Genomic DNA, 27,443 nt, shown 5'->3' on the forward strand with positions numbered 1-27,443 from the left:
CAGGAGTGCCTGGCATGCTCTGGTCCATGGGGTCACGAAGAGTCGGACACGACTAAACGACTAAACAACGAAGCAGCTGCCCAAAGATGCCATACACTGCTCATTTGCAGACCCATTGCAGTCGTTAAGAGTCGTCAACAGGCTCATCACAGCTATCTGCCAATCACCCATTCCCACCACCCTTCTGAGTAATACCCCTCCCCACCTTCTCACTATATAGAAGGGTCTGGAAACTTCTGTTTCAGTGTATCTGAAGAGTGTGCATGCACACGAAAGCTCATACCAAGAACTGACTTAGTTGGTCTTTAAGGTGCTACTGGAAGGATTTTTTTTTGTTTTGACTATGGCAGACCAACACGGCTACCTATCTGTAACTGTACAGAGATTGTTGAACTTAACATTAAAGATAACAGTCTGTTTTCCTTTCGTATCACACTATCTTGACTAGTTCTACCAATACTAAACAATGACTGTGGAACTGGTTGAGTGACAATTTGGGCTACAGTTGTAGCTTATTGATATTTCTAGTTTCTGGGAATCACAGTTGAGGAGAGTGCAGTTGTGCTCACGTCCTGGTTTCAGGTTTTCCACAGGCATCTGGTTGGCCACTGTGGGAACAGGCTGTCTCGTCCAGCAGGCCCTTCTTATGTTCCAGCTAGCATTTATGCCTTAAACTGACCTATTCATAGAAAAGGTAATTCATTACAGTTTTGGTGTGGGTTTCAGATACCCTACATGCTCATGTACATCAATATGATTTTAGACAGATCATACAGCTCTGTTACTACCCATACTACATGGACTTGATTGCTAAATCGGTTATATTATTGCTACTTCATTATTTACTTTTTTATTTTACTTTACATTATTAAACAAAAATCATAAGAACCTTGTAGGTAACAGATCCGAGTCTCTGGAATCCTCTTCATCAGACGCCCCATAAAGAATTCACTTCCAAAATCTTCAGCACGGACAAAAGCTCCATATTTTAGTATCCCCACTTCATAGGGTGTGAACTCAACCCATTCTGCAGTTACAATCACATTTACAAGAACATGAGCAAAGTGTTCTCTCTCTCTCTCTCTCTCTCTCTCTCTCTCTCTCTCTCTCTCCCTCTCTCTCTCTCTCCATCGATCTATGAATTAAGACACATTTTCTTCTTTAGCTTAACTTATAGCTCACCCTGTCCAAAGAAATCACAGGTGCACTAGAACACTTGTTGCTCACATTAAAGCATAGCTTGGTTAAACGTCATGTGCAAACTAGGTCATTGCATTATAAGGGCTTAGCCACAGTTACCTTTCTTTCCTCTGTGCTTTCTAGGCATGGTCTGTGCTTTAAAGCTCTATGTCCAAGTGCTCTCTCTCTATATATATTTGCTTTGGAGCTTTCCCTACGAAAACCACTCTTTACTGCTCTACTGGAACAAATGGCAATCCATGAAAAGCCCAAATTGCAATTCGTTGTGCTCCAGCTTTAAAGAGCAGGTTTTTGTGGGGAAAGTTCTGGTGCAAAAAAAGAGAGCACTCAGACATGGAGCTTTAAAGTGTGGACCTGTACCTGGAAAATATGGAGCAAAATGTAAGTGTGGAGAAGCCCCAGCTCTGAAGCAGACCTTAGGTGGAAACTGCAAGCCAGCTAGAGCATACCCTCCAACATTCCTCAGATGAAAAGAGGGACATTTCTCACTCCCCCCAACTGACCCTCCTCAACCCCCCATTTTTGTCATCCCCACCACCACCACACCAATGGGACACAGAACACATGCCCTCCACTGTCCTGAGACAACCCCTTAATCCCAGTTTTATTTTATTCTTTGGTAGATTTACAAAGTGTGTTCTCCCTCATGGGGAGCACAGGTTGCGGGCGGGGCTGACAAGACACCTCACTGTTACTAGGCAAATGGCTTGGCCATCCTTTAAGCAGGGGCGGGCTGTTACTGGAGAAATCTAGATGTTGCCATTTGCTGATTGACAGCCCTATTTGTTAAATACAATGCTCGCAGCCAAGAACTTCCTCTTTTTGCTGCTTACCTCAGATCACCCGCCCTCCCTTCCCTAATTGCTATGCCTGTCATGGGGTCGTCTGCTTTGGGGCAGGGGCCCGGTAGGAATTTTGTCCATTTGGCTGATTAGTGTGTGCCACTTGGTTTTTGCCTACTGCGTAGCAAATCGTCACAACTTGTAAGGTTTGTGGTTAGGCATTGGTCTTGGAATTGGTTAGTGGAGGGGTATGGATTTGGCTGTGCCTGCCCCTCCAAAATGCTGCTGCTGCTTCAAGGGTTTTCCGTTAAAGGAACCCAGGGGCTCCCCATGCTTTAGTCCGAAACCCCCTGGCAAGGGGCTAGGGCCACGCAAGCCCCTGGGAGCATTCTGGGGAGAGGTGAGGCATGGTTCCCAGTCCCGTCTCTCTCCCCAGGTGACTTACCCTTGCTGACTTCGCGGGGGGTGCGAATGTCAGAGCTGTCCCCGGGTGGGGTCAGTTAGTGCTACCAATGCTAAGCAACCACTCACATTGCTGTAATTTGAATAAAGTTGTGGCCCAAATTATGCCAAAAACCTTAAACAAAAATTAAGTGTCAATTGTGTTTTTCTTTGGGGGGGTGTCTTGGGGACCTCGACGCACAAAAAGAGAAACACACACAAATAAATAAATTTAAGAAAGGGGCAAGATTAGACGCAGATGCACAAAGCATTATTATTATTATTATTAATCAAGACTCCTTGTGCTCCACTCTCCCTTTTTCCTGCCCAGGACAGCCCTGCCCTCAGCCAGCCCCTCAGAGCCAGCACGTCACAAGGGCCTGGGCCTTGCAGCAGCAGCATCTCCTCCTCCTCCTCATCTGCTCTCCAGCAGCTGCTACAAGCTGGGAGGAAGTTGGCAGCAGCAGCCATGGAGAGGCAAGAGGATGCTCCCCTCTGCCGTTGCTTGGCAGGAGCTCTGGCTCATCCTTCTCTTTGGGCTCCGTTGCAGAGGAAATTCCGGGATCAGCAGTTGCGGAACATTCCGGGATCAGATCAGAAGCCGGGATGACTTTTGTAATTCCAGGATTGTCCCTGGAAAATCAGGGCAGTTTGAGGGTATGCTAGAGTGATCTCTTTTATGTTTCTACACATCTGCAGGGACAGCATTCTCAGTGGGGTTGATACCCACATTGCCTCTGGACTTCATGTATTTATTACATTTGTACCCAACTTTTGGGAGGTGCTGTGGGTTAAATCACAGAGCCTAGGACTTGCCGATCAGAAGGTTGGCGGTTCGAATCCCCGCGATGGGGTGAGCTCCCGTTGCTCAGTCCCTGCTCCTGCCAACCTAGCAGTTCAGAAGCATGTCAAAGTGCAAGTAGATAAATAGGTACCGCTCTGGTGGGAAGGTAAACAGTGTTTCCATGTGCAGCTCTGGTTCGCCAGAAGCAGCTTAGTCATGCTGGCCACATGACCCAGAAGCTGTACTCTGGCTCCCTCGGCCAATAAAGTGAGATGAGCGCCGCAACCCCAGAGTCGGCCACGACTGGACCTAATGGTCAGGGGTCCCTTTACCTTTACCCAACTTTTACATAGTTGGTTAAGGTGGCTTTCCAATCATGAGGCAATACCAAACTCCTACTCCCTCATTTTTCTCTCACAAAAAACAATTGGAGATGAGGATCTAGCGACAGATTAAAAAACAAAAATATCCTACCATTGAAATCCATAGTGCTGTACTTCTCTTTCACATTGATTGCAGTGTAGATTGGTAAAGGATTCTGGCCCTCATTAATTGCTTGCTGCTGATCAGACAGTTTATGGTTGTCTTTCTGTGTTGATTGAAAGAAATATAAGATTGGCTCAGGAAAAAGAAAGTGGTCTAATGCAGAGGTTTTCAAAATTTTTGAGTCCACGGCTCCCTTAACCAACTACATTCTTTCTGTGGCACCCCTGTGGGGCTCAGAAGCCCAGTTAGGTCACTCCTTGCCTGCAGAGTTGGCAGCCCCTCACCCTTTTTCAAATACCCTCTTGGAGTGTTCCCTCAGCCTCATCTCCTCTCCCCTCTTTTTGGGAGTACTCCGGGCAGCCACTGCTGCCATCCCTGGTCTCTGACCCCAGCTCCAGAGAGAGGTACCTCCTCACATTACCCCACAGGGGCTTGGGACTTGTCTGTCTATTCCCAACAGCAAGGGCTGGCAGACTGGCTGGCTGGGCTCCCTCACCCACTTGCTTGCTTACTCTGAGGCCACGTCAGCTTCTGGCAATCAGGAACCCTGGCCAGCTCCAGAGGCACCACTCCCCTGAGAAGCTTGTAGGCAGGGCTGCTGCAACAAACAACTGTGCAAGCCTTGGGGAGGCAGAGATGTGAGAGGGCATCAAAGGAGGGAGGCTAGGACAGAAGGACAGAGGCCAGTGTTGTCTGTGGCACTCCTGGCCATCATTCAAGGCACCCCAGGGTGCCATGGAACACAGGTTGAAAACCACTGGTCCAATGTGATTCTGGCATCACATTGTGGGCGAAATAGAATGTTATACTGAGGAGCAACATCTCTGAGCATAATGAAGGTTTCATTTAAGCATCATATTAATTTGTTTATTTGTTGTTGTTTTTAATGCTGAGCCTGGAGGCAGATTATTTTTTGAGGCAGTTGAGTGCAAGGTGAAAGATGATTGTTCATGCCGTATGCACTCACCCTACTTTAGCCTCTGGCACAACAGGCTTTGTGGGTTTGTTGTTGTTGTTTTTATATTCTTTCAATTATCCACAAAATGTATTTCACCATACGGGGGCACGAGACAACAAAATTGTGAGTGTACTATGATGGCAGCAGTGACCCTCTCAAACTCAGTTCCTGTCAGCCTAGCTTTTCCACACTAGCATCTCTCCCAACTCAAAGGCCTAGATTTATAAATGTCTAAGTTATATCCAGTATGCCTGGATGATCTGTGCTATTTAACAGGCTAAAAATAAACTCAGGAAGTAACAAAAGTACTGTACCCCATCATGTAACAAATATTCAATAAGGAGCCCCCATAGGTCTATACAGGATGTCTTTTGTCCCTCTTCTTTCCGCTCACGCAGCTGCCTGTTGTAATATTTCAAACGCTCTATGGACAAGCCATCCAGCTTGCACTTGGTCACATGTCTTTTCACCTCATTGATTTGCTCATCCAAATCTTTTTTGGACCAACAAGCATCTCTGTACAAGTTCCCCATGGTCCTGAGAAAGGAAAGACATGGAAGGACAGTGTGAGAACATAAGCATATACAGTTGGGTACCTTCCAGTACCTTCCAGTTGTTTTGCTTGGATGAGGGCTGCTATGTTGCTTGATCCTGGAATCCATTTGTATGTTGTTCCTTTTAGCAACACATCCTGTTTCCAATAGTGGTGCCAGACAGATGCCTCTAGGAAGTCCACAAGTCAACGGCTCTCCTATTGTACCCTAATGGTATTCTAAAGGTATGCTCTCTCTCAACATGGGATTTCTATTTAGTGATCATAGCTGCTAGCTATTGATAAACAGCTACAGATAGGTAGCCGTGTTGGTCTGCCCCCACCTTCTCACTATATAGAAGGGTCTGGAAACTTCTGTTTCAGTGTATCTGAAGAAGTGTGAATGCACACGAAAGCTCATACCAAGAACTAGCTTAGTTGGTCTTTAAGGTGCTACTGGAAGGAATTTTTTTTGTATTGATAAACAGTTATGGAAAGAGGAATTTCCTTTTGTCTATTCCAAACCTACAAATACATTTAGTTGGCAACTTCAGATTCTAGTCTTATTTGCATCACTACAGATTTTTGGGGAATTGATGGCTTTTAATGAAAGGGCTGGTGCCATGCTATTTTTTATCACATTTAACTTCTAACATTGATTTCAGTGGGTCTACAGCAAGTTCACTGCAAATAAGTCGAGATCCATCCAAGTATGTAAATGACTCTACTGACTCCTGTGTCTTCAAGTTAGAACAACACTGGAAAAGGTTCACAAACAACAGCAAGCCAGAGCTTTGATACTGATATAGACCAGTGATTCCGTTTTATGTTCAGCCAAGCAGTTAAGTAACCTACAGATCAAACAAGGCTGACTTCTATAACTCCACATAGAACCCAATGTCTGTGTCCTTACCATGTTGTGCCAGACAAACCGGTTAAGTATGTAGCACAATCTAAGAGATTTAACTTCTGAAGACCTCGTAGGCTTCCATAGAACGCAGTCAGTGATCTTGTACTGCCCCCTGTCGTAATAATTGCAACTACTGGAACCTGCAAGGCATAAACAAGCAAGCTAGAGCACACGAAGATGCAGGGACACTTCACATATGGACACCATTATGACCTCTGTGCAGATGGCGGCCCCATGAACCCATGAGGGGTCTGGCCTCCCTGCTGTGGTATGATGGGATCTGGCAAAGTAAATCTGCAGCTAATCTATTTCTGGATTAGAAGAGACTGGCAGCAAGAAAGAAATGTGCTGTTAGGACCCATCATGCTTGATGATGCAAAAGTGGAAACTGATAATTCACTGTTAATATTTTCTACTCCACAGAGCCTTTATAAAGGTGGTAATTAATTAATTAAGCAATATAATCAATAATAGAGATAAATTACAAACTGCAAAGAATGAATCAGCTGTTCTTCATTATTATTCAGGCAGTTATTCTGCCAGTTTGTGATATTAGTAAACAGTTGCCTCATACCCAGTTTCACAGCTAGCCTATTTTTCTTTTAGACATTGCATATCAGTTCAGAGCATTCCATAACCAGGCTAACTGAAAATAGGATCTCTCTCACATCCCTCTCATTCATTTGTTTTGGTCAATGCCTTCTTTAAAGTCTCCTCCGTCTCACAACTTCTCCTCCCCAACATAAGCCTATTTGCAGACCAAAGTTTCATACACGTTTTACCAATTTGCATAGAAAATCTCATCTATGGTAATGCATGAAGTGTGGCATGACTGTATACATATTTGAACAGCTGTCTGAAATATGTAATCATGGCATGCAACACACATGTCACACATCTCATGATATGCATGCCCCCTTTGAAATTAATTTGCATGTAAGCAATATATTACTTTAAAAAACAAACAAACTAGAGATGACTGTGGAAAAGCAGGCTAATGCACAAGAAACTGAAGTATTTTAATTATGGCTGTCAATCAATAAAATAAATTGCAGAATCTGCTTTTTAACCAGTGAACTGATTATTCTGTTTGAAGACATTTGCACATTACGAACACCTTAGTAGGGATGGGGTTTTTTAGATCCTGAAGCAATCTAAACTTGGAATATAACTTGTAATTTTGGAAAACAACAGCTACCACTCCTGAATGGAAGGTCACTTTCAACAACTTCATTCTCTGCCCCACACCCCAATCTGGTCCAGAGAGTTTCGGGTGGGGAAAACAACCCAGAACAGATTTAAGGGAGGAGTGGGAGAAGGAGTGGGGAGAAACTTCCATTGCCCAAGTGTATATCCTTGTGCTGATGGGATGTTTAATTAGTGCTCCACTGGTTTCAAGCAGTCATGTGCGCTTAAAAATCTCAGCCCTAGTAATCATCACTGCTCCTTCCTGCACTGATTAAAATTCAAAGAGAAAACAGTTGGCTAAGCAGTATATATAATGAATCAAATAAATAAAATTGCTCTCTGTGCCACAACTGATGAAAACTTTAGCTGACTACTGATTTAAAACCCTCATTTTTAATTAAGTCTTGATGATTTCAATGGGAGAGTTTAGTGCATGCTTAAGCAATTACTTTAACAGTCGCTTTACTAATTGCATGCTTAACTCATTACTTGGGTCTGAAGCCTGGGAAACCTGATAGATAATAACTATTATTAAACGTCATCACCACTGGTGTTGTCGAGATCAGCAGAACATGCAAAGGAAGGGGCAACAACAAGAAGCCAAAAAAGTCAAGGGAAAAATGGGAAGCCTCCAATTGATTTATTGAAACATTCAGTATGCCCAATGTGTCAGGAATATCAAAACATATCAACCATTGGAGAGTCCCTGTCAGTCAGGGTAGAAAATACTGAACTCAATGGGCCCATGGTATCTCTCTCTGTGGTTTCAGACTGGAGACACTCCCAGTCCTATTTGTGGAATGCCCTTCCCAGAGAGGCTCGCCTGGAACCTGCATTGAATATTTCTCAGCACCATGCAAAAACGTTTCTCATCAACCAGGCTTTCGGCTGAATAACACTCTGTGGCTTTTAAAATGCGTTTGTGGGAGGGAGGTTATTGTTTAGTTTTTATTATGTATTTTGAATTCTCATTATGTATTTTTCTGTTGTGAACCGCTGTGGTAACTTTGGGATCCCACTGTGGGATTTATTATTTATACCCCACCCATCTGACTGGGTTTCCCCAGCCACTCTGGGTGGCTCTCAACAGAAAATTTAAAACACGATAAAATGTCACAAGGCAAAAAAGAGGAGCAGATTCAAGGCTGCTGTTTTCAGTGGCGGAGAACTTACTAACTAGTTTTGCTTCAGTCTAATGAGGTCAATAGGGTTAAAGGCAGCACAGCAATCTGAGCGAAGTAGTCAGATACAAGAAAAATACATGTGCTATGGTGAGCTAATGCTCCTCTCTCCTTGCTTGTGATACTACTGAGAAGGCCCTCTGCCTCTGCCTGGTTCCCTGTAACCTCACTTCTCATTGGGAGGGAACCTCCAGAAGGCCCTCGGAGCTGGACCTCAGAGTCCGGTATGCAAATTTAATAAATAAATAATACCGTATTTTTTGCTCTATAAGACACACTTTTTCCTCTCCAAAAATTAAGGGGAAATCTGTGTGCATCTTATGGAGCGAATACAGGCTCCATGGCTTCAGGGATAGCCGCCAGAAGACTCCGGAGGCTTCGCGTTGCTTTCGCTGAAGCCAAGAGAGCAAAAGGGATCAGTGCGCACCGATCCCTCTTGCTCTCCTGGCTTCGCTTCACTGGAGAGGCGCTGCGCAGCTTTCCCTCTCTGCGCAGCACCCCTTCAGCGAAGCGGGAGGAGAAATGGTAGGGGCTCCGTTCCTCCTGCTGCTTTGCTGAAGGGGCGCTGCGCAGAGAGGGAGATAATTTTTTTTCTTGTTCTCCCCCTCTAAAACTAGGTGCGTCTTATGGTCCGGGGAGTGCTATAGAGCAAAAAATACGGTACTTGGAAATGCCAAGGACTGAACCTGGGAACTTCTGCATGCAAGCAGATGTTATGCTATTGAGCTACAGCCATTTTAGCCTGCATTTTATTATGCTTGCTTTCATCTCAGAGGATGAGAAAATAGAATGGGTGACTAAGCCAATTTCAGCAGGGCACATGAATGAATAATGGCATGAATGTGATACCGCTTTGGGCAGTTGCTTGGAAAGTTCAGTGCTCACTCAAGCCTTGGAAAAGATGGCATCATTGGTGAATTATTCCTCGTGTGCACAGTGACCAGTTCAGATGCAGCACTCTGACAACGTAACACTAAATCACGGCAGAGAACAGGAAAGCAACTTTCTATGGGAGGCTACCACAGTGGTGTGCTGACCATGACACACATTATTCTTGCTCCCCAACTCTCTCTGCAATTTCCGTTCCACTTATTGTGATAATTCATACAGCAGCGATAGCCAGAGTTCTGCATCACGTACCTCATGATCCTGCAGATCCTTTTCTAGTTTGAGAACATTTTTCAACGCTCCAGCAACAATCTTCTGCCTTTTGCACAAGAAATCTTGCTCCTGTTTACAAAGGCCATATCCCAAGCGTACATCTAGGTCAGTCTGGCTGGAATAGCCACACAGAAGGTGGTAGGGGGAACACAGGCATATTGTATCTCAGAATCTGTTTCAGAACTTTTAAAAGGTGCTACTCATCCAAGAGTCAAGCTTAGAGACTGCTTGCCAACATCCCTGAGCTGACCAATTAACAAAATGTGTGGCAGGCGAAGCCTCACGGGGCATCAAGTCATTTGCTTTCACAAGGCAGCAAGGTTTATGTGGTGGTTTTTACACAGCAGTGATTTCGATTAAAAAGATTAAGCAGAACGACACCACAAAAGTGTGGCTTACTAGAACTCTAAAGCTATAGGGTACATCAGCCCTCTCTGTATAAAATGTGACTCTTGTTATATAGATGTAAACTCTGTTTATTCAATAAATGTTAGGTACAGTGCTCATACTGCATACAAATGACTAATATCCTGAACACATGGCTAATCTCCTGTAAGAATATTTCTCCAACAGACAGACAAGTAGAAAAATAGTTAAGATTATAGCTATCCAACACAGGAAGGATCTCTTACCAGACTTCTGTTTTCACATGCAATGCCATTTTTTTATTCTGAAAAAACAAAAACAGAATGCAAACACAAATTTCACTCCTAGGAATACATTGCCTCCCTTTGAAACAAGGTGCATAGATGCCCTGAGTCAGTTCTGAAGATGCATGCATGTAAACAGAATTCTTTTGGAAGATTCAAGAAAGACAAAAAATATACTTATTCAGTATGAAATTCACTCACACATGATGTAGTGATGGGCCACCATCAGTGCTATTCTTTTAGAAAAAGAGGCACCAGAATTCACCACCATCCTGTGTAGCTTTAAAAGAGGATTAGAGAATTCCTTGAGAATAAGCCTATCACTCGCTCTTAACCATGTTCCATCTTCAGTGTACCGGTTTCTGGGCATCACAAATGGGGAGAATGTGGTTGCACTTAGGTCCTTAGAACATAAGAAGAGCCTGCTGGATTGAGCCAATGGCCTGTCTAATCCAGCATCCTGTTTTTACCATGACCAATCAGATGCCTGAAAGCAGCACCTGAGCACAACAGCACAGTCCCCACCTGTGAGTGGGCTTCCCATCAGAATCTGGTTGGCCACTGTGAGAACAGAATGCTGTACTAGATAGTTCTTTGGTTTGTCTCGGCAAGGGTTCTTAGGTTCACACATTCCACTTACTGGGTTGGAAACCTTGGGCATAAATCTTAACACAAATTCAGATAAATATTGAAAGGAGGATACAGGGGTGAGGAACTTTTTCCAGCCTCAGAGTCACATTGCTTCATTAACAACCTTCTATATGGCCTAGAAGCCAACAGCGGATGCAGCAATTGACATGGCCTTTGTACAGTAGGCTACATTATGCAAAAGTGAGCCATTTACACCCACACACCCCGCTCTGTCCTTCATCTAGATAAGAGGCATTACCACAGTTACAGAACACATTCCATACAAGAAGATACTGTACTTGAGGATAATAATGCCTGTGAGAGTCCCACAGGCTGAACAGAGAGACCTGGAGGGCTGTATTTGGGATTTCCCATCCCTCTTCTATACAGGCTATATTACTTTGAATGGGATACACATTCCAATGCAAATCCCCTTCTATGTTCTCAAGCAGCTAAGCAAACGTTAGCATCTTGATTATGCATGACTAGAGCTAGATAAAGGGTGAAAGAAATGCTATAATTTCTAACAATTATTTCAATTGGCTAGGCAACCCACTTTATGACATAACAGGGATGGATCAGTCTATTGCTGATCTGTGTTCGTATCCCATGTGGTTAGTCACAAATCCATTCCATCCCATTTCCACATTAAGATGCGATCCCCTCTTAAAATCTGCATGGAAATTAATATTTAAATATGCATTTTATCACAAAATACCTTTTTGCATACTCCACCCCTGCCCCCAATGTACACATTTTAATGCATGGAAGTGAGAAATCTGAAGGTTAATTATATTCTGATCAGTGCATTAATCCAGGAGGTGTAAATTGGTTTGGTTTCCTTAATATTGCAGACCAAATGAAACTGTACAACAGTGTCTATCAACCAATTAAGACTGTAACAATCAATAAACTGGCTTCTGGGTGACTCATGAATTAATTGATTAAATTTATATTCACCCGCATATTGAAACATGTCAATAAATTTGCCTTTCTGGGAATCATAAATAAAGGGGAAGTTCTTCCTTCTTTCTACAATTTCTACTCAGAATTTAGATATTATTATTTTTTAAAAAGGACTTTTATCATATTTGTTAGTTAAGCAATATGTTAAAAGATTTAAAACTGCCAGAGCAAATATGCATAAATAGTTATAAATAGTTAGATCCTTTTACATTGTTTCATTATTCCTCAAAAGCAACAAAATAAGAAGCAAGTGATTCAGTAAGCCATAAATCAATAATTGATTCAGACTGAAGGATTTAGATAGCTTTGGAATTTTACTTTGGAATTTTAAATCTTTTTTACTGCGTTGTACATATGACCTTGTCCATGATGCAGAGGCCACAGTCTACCTAATCATTATATTAACAATTAACAATGACAACGATAAACTGGCCCCTTATGCTGTAGATTATGGAAGCAAGCAATGATGGCTATTTCTCTTCCAAAAGAATCAATTCAAAGCAATATTCAGAAGGACAGCAACTGATTCTCACCTCTGCGAGCCCTATTTTCGTGCTGGTAGGAAGTGAATTTATATCCACTCTGAGGGATCTTTCTTTCCTGTTATAAGAGCTTGGCCCCTGGAATAAGAAGAAAACCCACATCTTTCTATGAGAAAGAGTGCAAAGTTGCATGTCTAGGATTTTATCCAATGCTGTTTGCACCTGAGGAGAAAGAACTTCCACTTATGCAACAGGATTTCAGTTTCCACTTCTCCCTCCGGTAGGGTGGTCAATCAGTGTCTGGGTGAAAATCGGCAAAATGTCTGGGAAAGTCCATATGGCAGGCCATGTTGGCAGTGCTCCACAGCTTTTCTGTCTGGATTTTCACTGTTTGAAATATGGCAACTCCACCCTGCAGCATCCTTCTGCACACCTTTATATTCTGCTCTGGAGGGTTGGGGGAAGTCCACTCACAAAGTCTGCTCATTCGTATCTTTTTATTTTTAAAAAAACTGTATGCTTCTCCCTTTAGTATACACATGATATATATTCTCAGAGTGGCTTTCACAATTAATCCCCTGTCCCCTCCCCCTCCTGGAAATAAAACATCAATGAAAAAAAGAAACCTTTTTATCATTAGGGTTTATGCACACTTACATTTCCTCTTTTCTTTCTAGGCATGGTCTGAGCTCCATGTCTGAGCACATCTCCCCCCCCTTTTTTTGTTTTTGCTCTGCAGCTTTCCCCATTAAAACCCACTCTTTAAAGCTCAATTGGAGCAAATGACAATCCATGCAAAATCTGAATGGATGTTTGCTCCAATTGAGCAGGTTATAATGGGGGAAAGCTCTGGGACAAAACAAACACAAAACCACTCAGACACAGAGATTTTAAGTGCAGGCCCAGAAAGAGTGGGACCAATTGGAAGTGTGGATAAGCCCTTAGTGTTCGGCTGATGAATAACGTACAAAGGTATAATCTAGATCCTTCTTCGGTAGTTTAACATCCATTGTCGGGTGCTTATATTTGGCATAGTGGAATGAGGACTGGCCTGAACTAAGCTTCTGGTATCCTTCATGGGATCCTTTCATCATAAGGGATAGTTCACGTTCTGAAAGAAAGAAAGGAAAATGTTCATGACAGGTCTGTTGCTTGCAATAACTTTTTGTGCTAAACTCAAAGTGGGCCTCTGCAAAAATCAGATTTCTTAATGGCATCCACATCACTAATTTATATATTACTTGCTCTGTTAGTTAACTTGGCCTTGTTATTGCACCATGCTAAGACTCTGAACAGAAGCTATACTTTTGAGGAAATCAAATATGAACAGTGAAATATCTATACAGTTCCTTATTGAACTTGTCTTGCTCATTGCATTCCCATCCATCATAAATATTCATCACCCAGCAGGTAAACAATACTCTTTGAATGCAAAGGCACATTCACAGCACAATCCTCTCCCTGTATACTCAGAGGCAGTGCTCTTTTTCTAAGAAAAATATGTTTATGGGTACTCTCATTTTCCTACGCATATTGAAATACTGCCCCTCAATGAGGCCAATCTTGGATTCACAAAATGTTTAGGGGTATGCGTACCACCATAAAAAAAAGCTCTGCTCAGAGGTGTCAATGAGTTCAGTGGGACTTGATCTCAAGTAAGTGTGCATAGGTTTGTAGTCTTAGAGGTGAATCTTCATTTGTGCACAGCCTGTATATAAAAAGCTCCCTTGCTGGATCAAGAGAAATATGTATGGGATATATTAGCCTTGCAAAAGTTGGAGTGTGTGATGTGGCTAATCAAGGAGAAATGTAATGATCAGAATATATTGATGAAAGATACAGTATGAAGAAATATCAACAAGAGAACTAGGCTTTATATAAGATTAGGTAAGTTTTACTAGGCATTCTATATATTTAAAACAATGGTGTTAATTCATTTTAAACATTCTTCAAAATAATTATTACTGGTTGAAAACTAGAGAAACCATTATTACTATGATGAAAATCTTACTTGATTTCTGTCCTTTTTTCTTCTCTACTTCAAATTCCAAACAACAAACTTCACGAGCCTGTAGGCATACAAGAAGACAGAAGAACACTGAAAGTTTAGAATCTAGTTGAAACTTCCTTTTATTACTTTCTTTGCCATATAAAAGTTAGCATTTGGGGAGGGGGATAATAATCAATCCCTTTCAAAATTGAATGACTGAATCACAAATACAGCACAGTACAGAAAAAACAAGGATTCTGAAATAATTTTATATAGTGTTTGATTACAATTCAGACTTAAAGGTAAAAGTAAAAGTACCAGTCACAGACGACTCTGAGGTTGCGGTGCTCATCTCGCTTTACAAGCCAAGGGAGCAGGCGTTTGTCCGCAGACAGCTTCCGGGTCATGTGGCCAGCATGACTAAGCCGCTTCTGGCAAAACCAGAGCAGCACACGGAAACGCCGTTTATCTTCCCGCCCGGAGTGGTACCTATTTATCTAATTGCACTTTGACGTGCTTTTGAAGTGCTAGGTGAGCAGGAGTTGGGACCGAACAATGGGAGCTCACCCCATTGCGGGGATTCGAACCGCCAACCTTCCTATCGGCAAGCTCTAGACTCAGTGGTTTACACCACAGCGCCACTTAATTAAACCCATTTAAAAATTATTATTATTACTTAACAGCTTATGAAAAAGAGAGGTTTCAGAATGAGACAGGATTAACCGTGGTTAAGAATGTGAAATACTTGGGGATTAACATGACAGCTAAAAATGTGAATTTATTTAAAGATAATTATGAGAAAATTTGGACAGAAGTGAAAAAAGACTTAGAAATCTGGTCAAATTTGAAGCTTTCCTTGTCTGGTCGAATTGTGGTTATAAAGGTGAATGTATTGCCTAGAATGATGTTTTTGTTTCAAACATTGCAAATTGTGGACAAGATGGACTGTTTTAAGAAGTGGCAGAAAGACATTTCGAAATTCGTCTGGCAGGGCAAGAAACCCAGAATTAAATTCAAGATTTTAACTGATGCAAAGGAAAGGGGGGGATTTGCCCTGCCAGACCTTAAACTATACTATGAATCGGCAGCTTTTTGCTGGTTGAAGGACTGGCTACTTCTTGAAAACACAGATATTCTGGATTTAGAAGGTTTTAATAATACTTTTGGGTGGCATGCATATTTGTGGTATGACAAGGTTAAAGCACACAAAGCTTTTAAAAATCATATTGTCAGGAAATCATTGTATAATGTCTGGATTAGATATAAAGATTTGTTGGAAAGTAAAACCCCAAGGTGGTTGTCGCCAATGGAGGCGAAAGCTGTGAAAAAGCTTAATATGGAGTCCAAATGGCCGAAATATTGGGAAATTTTGGAACAAGAAGGGGACAAATTGAAATTGCAGAGTTTTGAGAAATTAAAAGATAAAGTGCGAGACTGGCTTCATTATTATCAAATAATGGAGGTTTACAAGATGGACAGGAAAATTGGCTTCCAGGTGGAAAAATCAAAATTGGAAACAGAATTGTTAGAACCCAATACTAAAAATTTGTCAGAAATGTATAACTTGCTGTTGAAATGGAAATACGCAGGATGAAACAGTGAAATCAGCTTTGATTAAGTGGGCACAAGACATTGGTCAGAATATTATGTTTGCTGACTGGGAAAAGTTGTGGACCACCGGTGTGAAATTTACGGCATGTAATGCCCTAAGAGAAAATATTGTGAAAATGATTTACAGGTGGTACATGACCCCAGTCAAGCTTGCAAAAATTTACCACTTGCCTGACAATAAATGTTGGAAATGTAAAGAGACTGAAGGTACATTCTTTCACCTTTGGTGGACATGCCCAAAGATTAAGGCTTTCTGGGAAATGATATATAATGAATTGAAAAAGGTATTTAAATATACCTTTCTGAAGAAACCAGAGGCCTTTCTCTTGGGTATTGTCGGCCAAACGGTGCCAAAGAAGGATAGAACATTCTTTATGTACGCTACAACAGCAGCAAGAATACTCATCGCAAAGTTTTGGAAGACACAAGATCTACCCACCTTGGAAGAATGGCAGATGAAGGTGATAGACTATATGGGACTGGCAGAAATGATTGGCAGAATCCGAGACCAGGGGAGAGAGACAGCGGAAGAAGATTGGAAGAAATTTAAGGACTATCTCAAGAAATATTGCAAAGTTAATGTATGTTAGAATGACGTTGGTTTAGAAACTGTGTGGTTTCCAGCCGGATTGGATAAGTAGCAAGAAAAGAAGGGTTAAAAACTAAATGAAATTAAGGGAAAGGATTTGCTGAATTAATAAAATAGAAATTGGAATACAGAGAGGGGAGGTATGGGGAAGTCAGGAAAGTAAGGTATAAGAAAATAAGGAAATGAAATTATACTTGTTTTTTGTTTGTGTTTGTTTGTATTGTTGTATTGTTGTTATGTTTTTAATATAATTTTTAAAACCTTAATAAATATCTACTAAATATATATAATGAGCCTACACACATACAACTTAGTTTGGATCCAATGTATTGATTTAATTTTTTTTAACAAGAAGAGCATTTTTTAAAAAGGAAGCAAGCAAGAAAGTTGTGGCCATAGGCTTGCTACCTGGATCACAATTTTTATGGAATGTTTAATTTCAGAACCTCAATCCATGAAGAACAGACAAATGTATTATGGATGCTATTTACATTTGCCCATATTTTAAATTCTCAAAGGAACAAAAACCCAATTTCTATGGTTAAAGCAACAGGGAATACATCCATTAGGGCTAAGCTGGGTTCTGCTGGGACTTATTCAGTCAGGCTCAAATCCAAATGGACAGTAAATTTATCAGGAATGACAAATGACATATTACCCACACTTGACTGGATTAAAAATAATGATTGGATTTATCAATATATTGTCACATTTAGTAACCTGTTTCTTAGATTATATATTTTTACTAGGGCTGCAATAAACCTCTTTCAACTGGACTTATTCCAGAAATAAGTATCCATAGGGTTTATCACATGCTTGGAAAGGCCATGATAACTTCAACATAACCCTCAACTAATTAAGCATCCCATACAGGAGAAGATGCCTGATGTCTCAGTAGGAAAATTATGTTCAGTTTTATACTCTTCCTGTCTCAGAGAGTATATAATAATTCATTAACTTTGATATAATTTATAATCTCTTTGTTTCCCTTGCACTGTATATCTAAAGTACAAGAAAGCAGACAGAAAATAACAAAATTACCACAAGAGTTCCATTCGTAACAATGGTTTCAGGAACACTCAAACTGAAAAATAAATGGAATATAAATGAATATACATTCATGTAATAAAATGTTTATGTTCCTCTTGAAAATGGAACTATTGCTGAGGTGCTGTCAGTGTTCAACAGCAGAGAGAGCAAGAGGGGTCCTTGAAGGGTGTGAGGGCAAGTTTGCTGCCATACTTATTTTCCCTTCAGAAAATCTTTTTATTTTCAATGCTGGCAGAAGGAGAAAAAAATAAAGAAAAACACACTTTCCTGTCCTGTACTGTTCAAATGGCAACGAGACCACACTGGCCTATTTATTCTGTTTGTATTCTGAATGTTCCTATGTGATGCCAATAAAGGTTACTTGACTTGACTTGACTTGACTTTCCAGTCTGCTGGCATGAGCTCAGTAAGGCTTTGAATTTGACAACTTCTCTGCTTTTGATTTTCCTTCCCCATACCAAATACCATAGCTTTGCTGTTGTAGCCTGGGAAATTAAAAAATACAACATTTCTTATGGGGCTTTGTCAAAATGCTGGCCAGGCCCGGAGCATTAATACATGTTTCTTTTGCTTTCATTGGGAGAAATGTTGACAATATTCCCTGAGTTCTAATAATTAACTCATTTTTTATGGATTTACATTCTGGTTATCAGAAGGGTAAGGCATGTTGCTTTAAGTAATCTGTAGTATCTGAATTTACTCACCTGTTTCGTAACTTAAATTCCACCTCCAGCTCCTCTTGATCCTGAAATAAGAGGGTGGTCAGTGAATTAAACCCTTTTAATAACAGATTCTGCGCTGCTAGACTACAAAATACAGTGGTACCTTGGTTTTCGAACGTCTTGGAAGTCGAACGTTTTGGTTTTCGAACACTGAAAACCTGGAAGTAAATGCTTCTGTTTTTGAACGCACCTCGGAAGTTGAACAGCTTCCACTGGGGGTGTCCCCCCCCCCAATTTTCTCTATTAAATTTGCAGACCGCCCTTTGTGCCTTGGCTTTTGGACATTTCAGAACTCGAACGGTCTTCCAGAACAGATTATGTCTGTAAACCAAGGTACCACTGTATGTAACTGCAGACTAGTGAGACCTGACATATACTGTCAGCAATTCCTCATAGCCACACATGTGACAGTTGTCATGGAAAATTAGAAGGGGGAATAAGGAGGTTGGGAAAAGGCATGGGAATTATAATCATGTTTTCCTCTTTTGATCACCATTTATTTTCTATATACCAAAATTCTTTAGTTTGACAATGTTTCCTTTCTCACCAACTTTTTAGGTGCAACCTAGTTCCATTAAGATCAGTTTAAATTTCCCATGGGTTACTTTGGCTAGTATGTTGTTGTTGTTGTCGTTTTATTAGATTTATTAAATTTTGATCTTCATCAAAAGATCTCAGTGTGGTTCACAAGATAAAAATACAAGATAAACCCCCCTCCCACAAACACAAACACATATTTTATTTAGTACTATGCACCCCTGAACTTCCCTGATTGCCAAGGCCCAAATCTATCTATCAGTTCTTGTTGGGGAAGGAGAGCTGTGGTGGATGAAGGACTGAATCCAGTTCTAATTTCTCTCCTGAACAGCTGATAGCTGGAAATTTAGCTTCTTTAAAGGTATGCATGCATACAGCACAAGACTCTGGATTAAAGAAGAAACTGCATGTACCTCATCTTGCTTGACAAACTGTTTCTCATCCAGCTAGGAGAGCCAACTTCCTTGTGAATGGTACCAGAGCTGGATTGGGGCAATGGGTTTTTTGTGTGTGTGTGTGTTTTGCATTTGTATTGCAAAGAGAGCACTATAAAACCAAACTACATGTAGTACAGATATGGATGTACACCTGTTCATAAACATGAGAAACTCTTATGTTTACTTTGCCCCATTTCTGTATTATCCTGTGATTTTTCGTTGCTGAAAATTTGTCAGCGTTGAAATTTTTTCAGCATTTTGTATGATTTCTCCCATTATACATATTTATGTATGCAATTTTACCCAATATACTCATCTTTTTTTAAAAATACTCATCTTTGTAAGCAATTTCCCCTAATACAACTCATTTTTGTACATTATTTTCACAAATATAGGCATTTTTAGGCGCCCTTTCCCTATATGCACATTTCTGCATCAATATCTTACTGGAGAACTGATTCACAAAATTCAGAGAAGTGTGAATTTGAAAGGATAGGTGCATTTTGGTTCAAGTATTGTTTCAGAAAGGGCCAGTTAGGTGGGTTCATACTAAAACACGAACCAAATCAAAATCCCTTGTATCCCTAAATAATACATACATTACAGCTAAGTTATTTTACTTAATTACCTATCAAGATTGTGAATTCTGGAACTTAGACATTTCAGGCAACAAATACTATTCACATCACAGTACAATCTTAAACATGTTTACTCAGAAACAAGTTTCACTTAATAATAATACTTCCTTTCTCATTGGGCTAAACCAGCTTATTGGTGAGTATTTTTTTACTGAACTTCTGAGTGAACATGCATAGGATTGCCCTGTTAAACATTCTTTCTGCTTATACAGACCTTTGGATTGGTCTTAAAGGACAAGAGCACTTTTTCATTTAGTGGGAGTCCAGCTATATCAAAGCGAATAGTGAAAAGTTGTTCATCTTGGCAGACATCCTCATCGAAGACACTCAGCTCCAGCATGTTCTGATAGGAGAGAAAAGACCTATAAATAAATGCTAAAAGAACTGTACAGCTTTTCTACAGTTCTGTATACCCCAAACCGAAAAGGAAAACATTTTACAATGGCATGGAATTCCATGCAAGAAGAGACCAAACATGTTCAATTTAGAAAAGAGTTGGATAATTGGGAATATAAATTAGGCATGGGGTACATTTACCTTCAATTCCCTGCCCTTTCAAAAATAGGCATGTATTCCATCAACAGCTTCATTGCTTCTGTGGTCTTTGGACCTTGGGAAACTGCTGACCCACGCCTTCCCCACTTGACCTATGGCTTATCTAAGGACTGTTCTAAATGAGGTGGCAATGATGTAAGGTGGAATCTCCCTGTGTAATCATGTAAGGTGGAATCTCACTGACTCATCCCATTCATATGCAACAGTCTTGCACTAATGATGTATGATGAAGTTGTATAGTAGACATTTCATGCATGTAGCCAGTGCGTGGGATAAAGCATTTTAAATGTTAAACCAACTGTGTGCATAACCTGAATAAGTACTTTTGGGATCTTCTTTAGGGCCACTGGTAGAGGAAGAGGAGTGTGGGGGGAGTGCACTGCCCCCACAGCATGATCCCGGTGGGGTGCCATCGTGGCTGCCACCCTGCCCGCGCTGGGCGCCACACCCCCAGGACACGCGCCGTGCCCCTGCAGCGGCGCGCCATGCCCCCGGGACGCATGCGAGCCCCGCCCCTGCCTGCTCTCCGCCCCCCAGTGCTGGAGCATGAAGCTCCGCCACTGTTTAGGGCTACTGTCAAATTTAAATCAGTCCTGGAAGCAAATTCAAATATTTATGTGAGCCTATGTGCGTGAGCGACTGCTCATCTGAAATCATCCAGGCATCCAAATTTCCCTGCACATGGAAAACTCACACATTAGGGAGAAGACTGATGATTCTTTCAAAGAAGCAATCATTCACATACAATAGGATTTGTGAAGGACTGTATGCATATATTAGAATCGGCACAAAGCCACAACAGGCATAGAAACACCAACTGCCCTATTGTGCCAAGTTGTGTCATGACACTAACGTTGGAACTCTACTGCTCAGTTCTGTGAGCTGGTGATCTTCTACAAATCAAGGCAAGTTTCAAATTCACAAGAAATCACTTTCAGTGAGATTATGATATACCAACAAGGAGTGACCATCAGTTTCTGACCTTCACTTTGCTCTGGACCATGAAATGGAAAGTTTCGTTCCAGACTGGGTCTTTAGAATTTTGAACAGTCTTTGTCTGGAACCTTTCAGAAGAAGCCGTTGGCAGCCATAGGGTCAAATAGCAATCAGTAGGGCTTGCTGTTGGGAGAGAAAGTAGCACTTTAACTGTGTGATAGCTGATAAAATACAGTGGTACCTCAGGTTACGTATTTAATTCGCTCCGGAGGTCCATTCTTAACCTGAAACTGTTCTTAACCTGAAGCACCACTTTAGCTAATGAGGGCTCCTGCTGTCGCTGTGCCGCTGGAGCACGATTTCTGTTCTCATCCTGAAGCAAAGTTCTTAACCCGAGGTACTATTTCTGGGTTAGCGGAGTCTGTAACCCGAGGTACCACTGTATACCTTGCAACTATTTTTTAAACAGATATCTATCTATCATCTATCTATCTATCTATATCATCTATCTATCTATCTATCTATCTATCTATCTATCTATCTATCTATCTATCTATCTATCTATCTATCTCTATCTATCTATCATCTATCTATCTATATATATAATCACTTTGTGCATTGGGCTGATATCTGTACAGAATTAATTCATACCCAATGTTGGCAAATATCCTTTCAAAAAATTCTCTGTTTGAACACGGGTAGGGATTGTGTGGCCTTCCAGATGTCACTGTATTACAACTCCTTTTTATAGGTTTTTTTATTTATACTTTTCAAATTTATACATTTTATTTATTTTACAATTTATTTTACATTTCAAAATTTGACTTCCTTCCTCTTCTTTCTGCGATTCCTTGTTGTTGTTGTTTAGTCGTTTAGTCGTGTCCAACTCTTCGTGACCCCATGGACCAGAGAACGCCAGGCACCTCTGTCCTCCACTGCCTCCCGCAGCGATTCCTTAAATTTATTTTTTAATATCTTCTGCAGATCCAAATTCATTTAACTTGTTCATTTAATTATCTACTGTAAATATATACTCTTATAAAACTGCAGGTTATTACAATATGTAATCCTGCTAATGTTTTTATCTGTTTACAATTTATCTGCAAATATTCAATAAACCATTTCCATTCTTTTATAAAAAGTTTGTTATTTTGATTTCTTATTCTTCCAGTAGGTTCCACCATTTCTACATAGTCCATAAGTTTTTGTATCCATTCTTTGTTTACTGGGACTTCTGCTTCTTTCCATGTATTACACCTCCTATTATCCCTGATTATTTAAAGTGCAGCATGCAGATTTAGTTAATCAGAATTTGTAGAAAATTCACAACATCATATTAAGTGAAATGTCCAGTATCAATATTCCAACACAGGGATGAGGAACCAGTGGCTGTTTGAAAGTTGTTGGACTCCAGTTCCCATCAGCCCCAGCCAGCATAGCCATGGGTCAGGGTAATTGCCTTTTCCTTTTCAGTACAGTGGTACCTCTGGTTAAGAACTTAATTGGTTCCAGAGGTCCGTTCTTAACCTGAAACTGTTCTTAACCTGAAGTACCACTTTAGCTAATGGGGCCTCCTGTTGCCACCGCACGATTTCTGTTCTCATCCTGAAGCAAAGTTCTAAACCCGAGGTACTATTTCTGAGTTAGCGGAGTCTGTAACCTGAAGTGTCTGTAACCTGAGGTACCACTGTAAAAGACTGGCCTGTGAAAGCCTTACTGGGCACCATAGTCTCATTGCATTCCAGCCCACCACAAAGGAATAGGAAAGCTACTTACGGGTATCTGCTCGCCGGAGATTCTTTGCTCTGATCACTCTTACACTAAGCAGACAACAAGGTGATGTTTCTACCTGCATGCAAATCGTGTACAAAAGTCAACATGAAAATGTGGATTGAAAGCAGGGAATCAAAGTGATGAGGAAAGAAGAACTGAGCAGGCGAAAACCATAGACGACTATTAAAGTGTGCTTAATGGCTATTGGGGGAGGCATACAACTGCCCCATCTCTGGCTAATTTTAGAATTCCATGGTATAAACATTAATGGTCTCATCCTCTGTATTCTGAGAGCAGGTATGTACACCAATGCAAGGAAGTGGGGCATTGGATGTGAGTTATCTTGAACAGTGAATGGTTTGGGCATAGTTTTGTCTACAACTCTGGGGGTGAATCATAGAGTCGAAGGAACCCTGAAAGTCATCCAGGCCAATCCTCTCAATATTGGATCTCCTCCAGCTTCTAGCCATGTCCCCAGTCTGTTCCACTGCTGGACAGCTTTTACTGTTAAGAAGCCTCTTGTAATGTTAAGCTGAAATTGACTTTCTTGCAATACCTGACCGATCTTTCTAGTCCTGCCCTGGAGCAATAGAAGACAAATCTCACTCCACCTACTTAGTGGCTGACACCTTTTCAGATATTTGAAGGCAGCTATTGCACACAACATGGTTCCCTTCTGATGTTGTTGGACTATAATTCCCATCATTCATTGGCCATGCTGGGTGTTTGAATCCAAGAACAGCTGGAGATCATGATGCAAGCTACCCCTGAGCTAGGCTGTAGAAATATCACCCCTAGGAGACGAGAGCCCTGCTCATGAGAGCAAATTTTCCTATACAATTGGGGATTAAGGTAAAGGTAAAGGGACCACCTTACCCCTTTACCTAGACAGGAGTGCCTGGCGTGCTTTGGTCCATGGGGTCACGAAGAGTCGGACACGACTAAACGACTAAACAACAACAACAAAGGGACCCCTGACCGTTAGGTCCAGTCACGGACAACTCTGGGGTTGCGGCGCTCATCTCGCTTTACAGGTGGAGGGAGCTGGCGTACAGCTTCCGGGTCATGTGGCCGGCATGACTAAGCCACTTCTGGTGAACCAGAGCAGCGAACGGAAACGGCATTTACCTTCCCGCCGGAGCGGTACCTATTTATCTACTTGCACTTTGATGTACTTTCGAACTGCTAGGTTGGCAGGAGCAACTGGGGATTACATGTAAGTAATTTTCCTTCCCCTAGATTGTAATGCACAGAAGCCTGTACTAGTGCAGAATAGGATTGAAGTGCCCGTAGTCTGAGGTCCTACCCACACTTACATTTTGCCCCATGCTTTTCTGGCACAGGTCTGTGCTGTAAAGCTCTTTTCTTTGCCCCAGAGCACTTATTGCAAAAACCCACGCAACAAATGGCAATTTGGGTTTTCTGTGGATTACTTTGATTCAGCACTAAAAAGAGCTCTCAAATAGGGAGCTTTAAGGCATGGACTGTGCCTGGGAAGCCTCCAGGAAAGGCAAGGGTGGATAAGCTCCAAGTCCCTGCTAAGGAAGAAAGTGTATCCACTTGTTGCACTTAGGAACAACTAGTGCCTCAATTATGAAATAATTATAAAATTGCTAGCATTTAGAGTAAGACGCAGGAGTGGCAACTGCAAATAAAATTTTACTCAACAGATCTTTGCTATTTGTTCCCATCGGCATAATTCAAAATAACGTTTTTGAAACATCTTTGACCAGGGCAAGCGCAACAACAAATGGTCCTTGGTTTGAAATTGTTGCCACTACGTTTCAATCATATATTTTCATCAATTAGGGTTGCCGTGTGTCCGTTTTTCCCTGGACATATCCTCTTTTTCAGGGCTAAAATTTCTGTCCAGGTGGATTTTTTAAATTTGGCAGAATGGCCAGGGTTTTTTGGTTTTTTAACTTAAAGAGAAAGGCAGCACCCAAATTAAACATGGCCCCTTTCCCTCTTCCTCAACTAACTGTCCCACACAAGCACTCCCTTGTGACAAGGACACTACATGCATCTGAGCATCATGCCAGACACCCACTCATGGCTGCTGCGGGGAGCCAATCTGAGTCTGTGAGGTAGCAACGCTAGCACGGCCCCCTTTAGCGTGAGGGCCTCCTTGAACTTTGAAGCAAACAGACGCTGGGGATCCGGCCCTCCTCCGTTCATCAGAGCAAAGGGAGCTCACTCTTGTTCTTCCTCCTCACTCCTCACCCCCCTCTTCCTCCCAGACCTCCCTTTTACTGTTACCGTGAGTAACAGTACAGCACTGCTCGGCACGCACGCTAATCCTCTTGTGCGTGCCCCCTGCCTCGCCAGGTTCCATCCCCACCTCAGGGACGAGCACCATGTGGAGCCACACTCTATCACCCCACCCCATTTCATCCTTCCTCAACGCTTCCCCCTCACCTGCCACTGCACACAGCACTGGACGATGTGGAGCCAGCGGGACAAACCCGCCACTGCTTTAGGATATTTCAGAGACAAAGGGGCTCTTAAATATGCAGGATCCCATTTCATCAAGTAGCCGCCTGCCCGCCCGCCTGCCTCTCTGGAGGATCGTGGAGGGCCTGGCCAGGGAGTTTCGGTGCTGACCCTCCTGTCTTGCATTGCGACAGGAAAGAGAAGCCTCACGAATGTTGCTGCTCTGCGACGGCCTCTCAAGACAAGAGAAGGGGCAGCAGCTAGCAGGTTCACATGCCCCAATGTGTAAACACATGGGTACACATAATAATAATAATAATAATAATAATAATAATAATAATAATAATAATAATTTATTATTCATACCCTGCCCATCTGACTGAGTTTCCCCAGCCACTCTGGGCGGCTTCCAGTCGAGTGTTAAAAACAATACAGCATTAAATAATAAAAACTTCCCTAAACAGGCCTGCCTTCACAGGATTCTTTTTTTCTTTTGCAGGAGTGCTTTAAATGTATGTTGTGTATATAGTCTTTCTCCTCCCCACTCTTCTAAAATGTTCTAGAAAACAGCCTCTGAATATATCTTGTTTTTGATGTCATCTAGAAAAAAGATCTCAAAGCTAGAATGGTCTACACAGAGGAGATCCTGCTTCTGGCATTCTAGGCTCAGACTATTTAGCAGTTTAAACGCCACACTCAAAGCCAATATTTTACGTACTTTCTATCCAAGAGGGGGGGGAACCCATTCCCCACTATCCTAATTTATTTATGATTTGTATCCCACCCTTTCACACACGATGCCTAGACTGCTAATGACTTTAAAGATAACAAAATCGCAGAATCAAACGTTTGGAAGGGACCACGAGGGTCATCTACTCCAACCCCCTGCAATACAGTAATCTTTTTGCCCATCAAAGGGCTCAAACCCACAAACCTGAGATTAAGAGTCTCGTGTCCTCCTGATTGAGCTGAGCAGCTGCCCCACTATTCAAAGAAAATACAATAAAAACTAAAAAGAGCAAAGACAAAAGAACCAAAATAAAAACAAGCATCTTCACTGTGAAATACCTTGAGACTTAAAGCATGAATTGGTTGAACAATCATTTTCTGTCCCCAAGGCAAACTGTAATCTGGGGGGCAGGGAAAGACTCATGGAACAGAATCCTCAGCCATAAGAAGAGCCCTGCTGAATCAGACCAAAGAACCAGCATCCCATAATGAAACATGCCTATAGAACACCATGCAGGAGAATGTGAGCACAACAAGTTTCTCCTGCTGTCATTCCCTAGTTAATTGGTACAAAGCCAATGTCATTTTGTAGTGTGTATATGCTAACAAACAACAACAAATGCACCACAATTTTATAATGAAAGAAAAGAACATACACAATCTGCCTTTTGCTCCTCCTATCTGACGCTTACCAGATGTGATAAACTTCCACATGCTTCCATTATTGTTTTCCGTGCAAGTTTGTGCAGGCTAAATGTTCTCGATGGAGCCAAGGATAATACTGTAAATATTCACACACATTTTTCAGGCTTTAAACCGGCAGAGGTGGATAAACGCCTGTTTCAAAAGTGATTCAGAGCCACACACCCTCTGGTTTCAGAAACAAAAAAATATTCCCTCCCACCTCTGTTGTTACGTTGCTATGCGGAACAAGATTCAGCGTGAAGTGTCTTTAAATGTGCTAGAGCTGGTGCAATGAAGTTGCTAAGAACAGGTGTTCCTTTTCCTTCTAAACTACACTATTGCATCTCTTTCCACCCTCCAGTTTTCTTTTGAAATACAATATGCATGTGTTTTCCTAACACAGATTTG

At 41.6% G+C, this 27,443-nt stretch overlaps 1 protein-coding gene across 2 annotated transcripts in view; it reads right to left on the reverse strand.

Annotated features, from left to right (window-relative positions):
• Positions 1 to 27,208, reverse strand: part of LOC310848221 (cytosolic phospholipase A2 epsilon-like) — a 41,916-nt gene extending 14,708 nt beyond the window's left edge. For both annotated transcript variants that reach the window (XR_014566206.1, XM_083747020.1), the window contains exons 1-15: positions 27,044 to 27,208; positions 23,193 to 23,265; positions 21,463 to 21,599; positions 20,140 to 20,268; positions 18,296 to 18,336; positions 17,583 to 17,625; positions 14,363 to 14,420; positions 13,320 to 13,462; positions 12,403 to 12,489; positions 10,256 to 10,293; positions 9,603 to 9,738; positions 6,097 to 6,233; positions 4,966 to 5,188; positions 3,682 to 3,796; positions 890 to 1,027 (exon numbers count right to left, since the gene is read on the reverse strand). Coding sequence is in view for 1 of the 2 variants with exons in the window: in XM_083747020.1 (XP_083603146.1) it covers positions 890 to 1,027; positions 3,682 to 3,796; positions 4,966 to 5,188; positions 6,097 to 6,233; positions 9,603 to 9,738; positions 10,256 to 10,293; positions 12,403 to 12,489; positions 13,320 to 13,462; positions 14,363 to 14,420; positions 17,583 to 17,625; positions 18,296 to 18,336; positions 20,140 to 20,268; positions 21,463 to 21,599; positions 23,193 to 23,265; positions 27,044 to 27,073 (1,528 nt within the window). In the remaining variant the exon portion in view is untranslated. The remainder of the gene's footprint in view (positions 1 to 889; positions 1,028 to 3,681; positions 3,797 to 4,965; positions 5,189 to 6,096; positions 6,234 to 9,602; positions 9,739 to 10,255; positions 10,294 to 12,402; positions 12,490 to 13,319; positions 13,463 to 14,362; positions 14,421 to 17,582; positions 17,626 to 18,295; positions 18,337 to 20,139; positions 20,269 to 21,462; positions 21,600 to 23,192; positions 23,266 to 27,043) is intronic.
• Positions 27,209 to 27,443: the final 235 nt, after the last annotated feature.

Source organism: Podarcis gaigeae (assembly GCF_964106915.1).
Source record: "Podarcis gaigeae genome assembly, chromosome: 1".
In the NCBI taxonomy this organism is placed as follows: Eukaryota; Metazoa; Chordata; class Lepidosauria; order Squamata; family Lacertidae; genus Podarcis; species Podarcis gaigeae.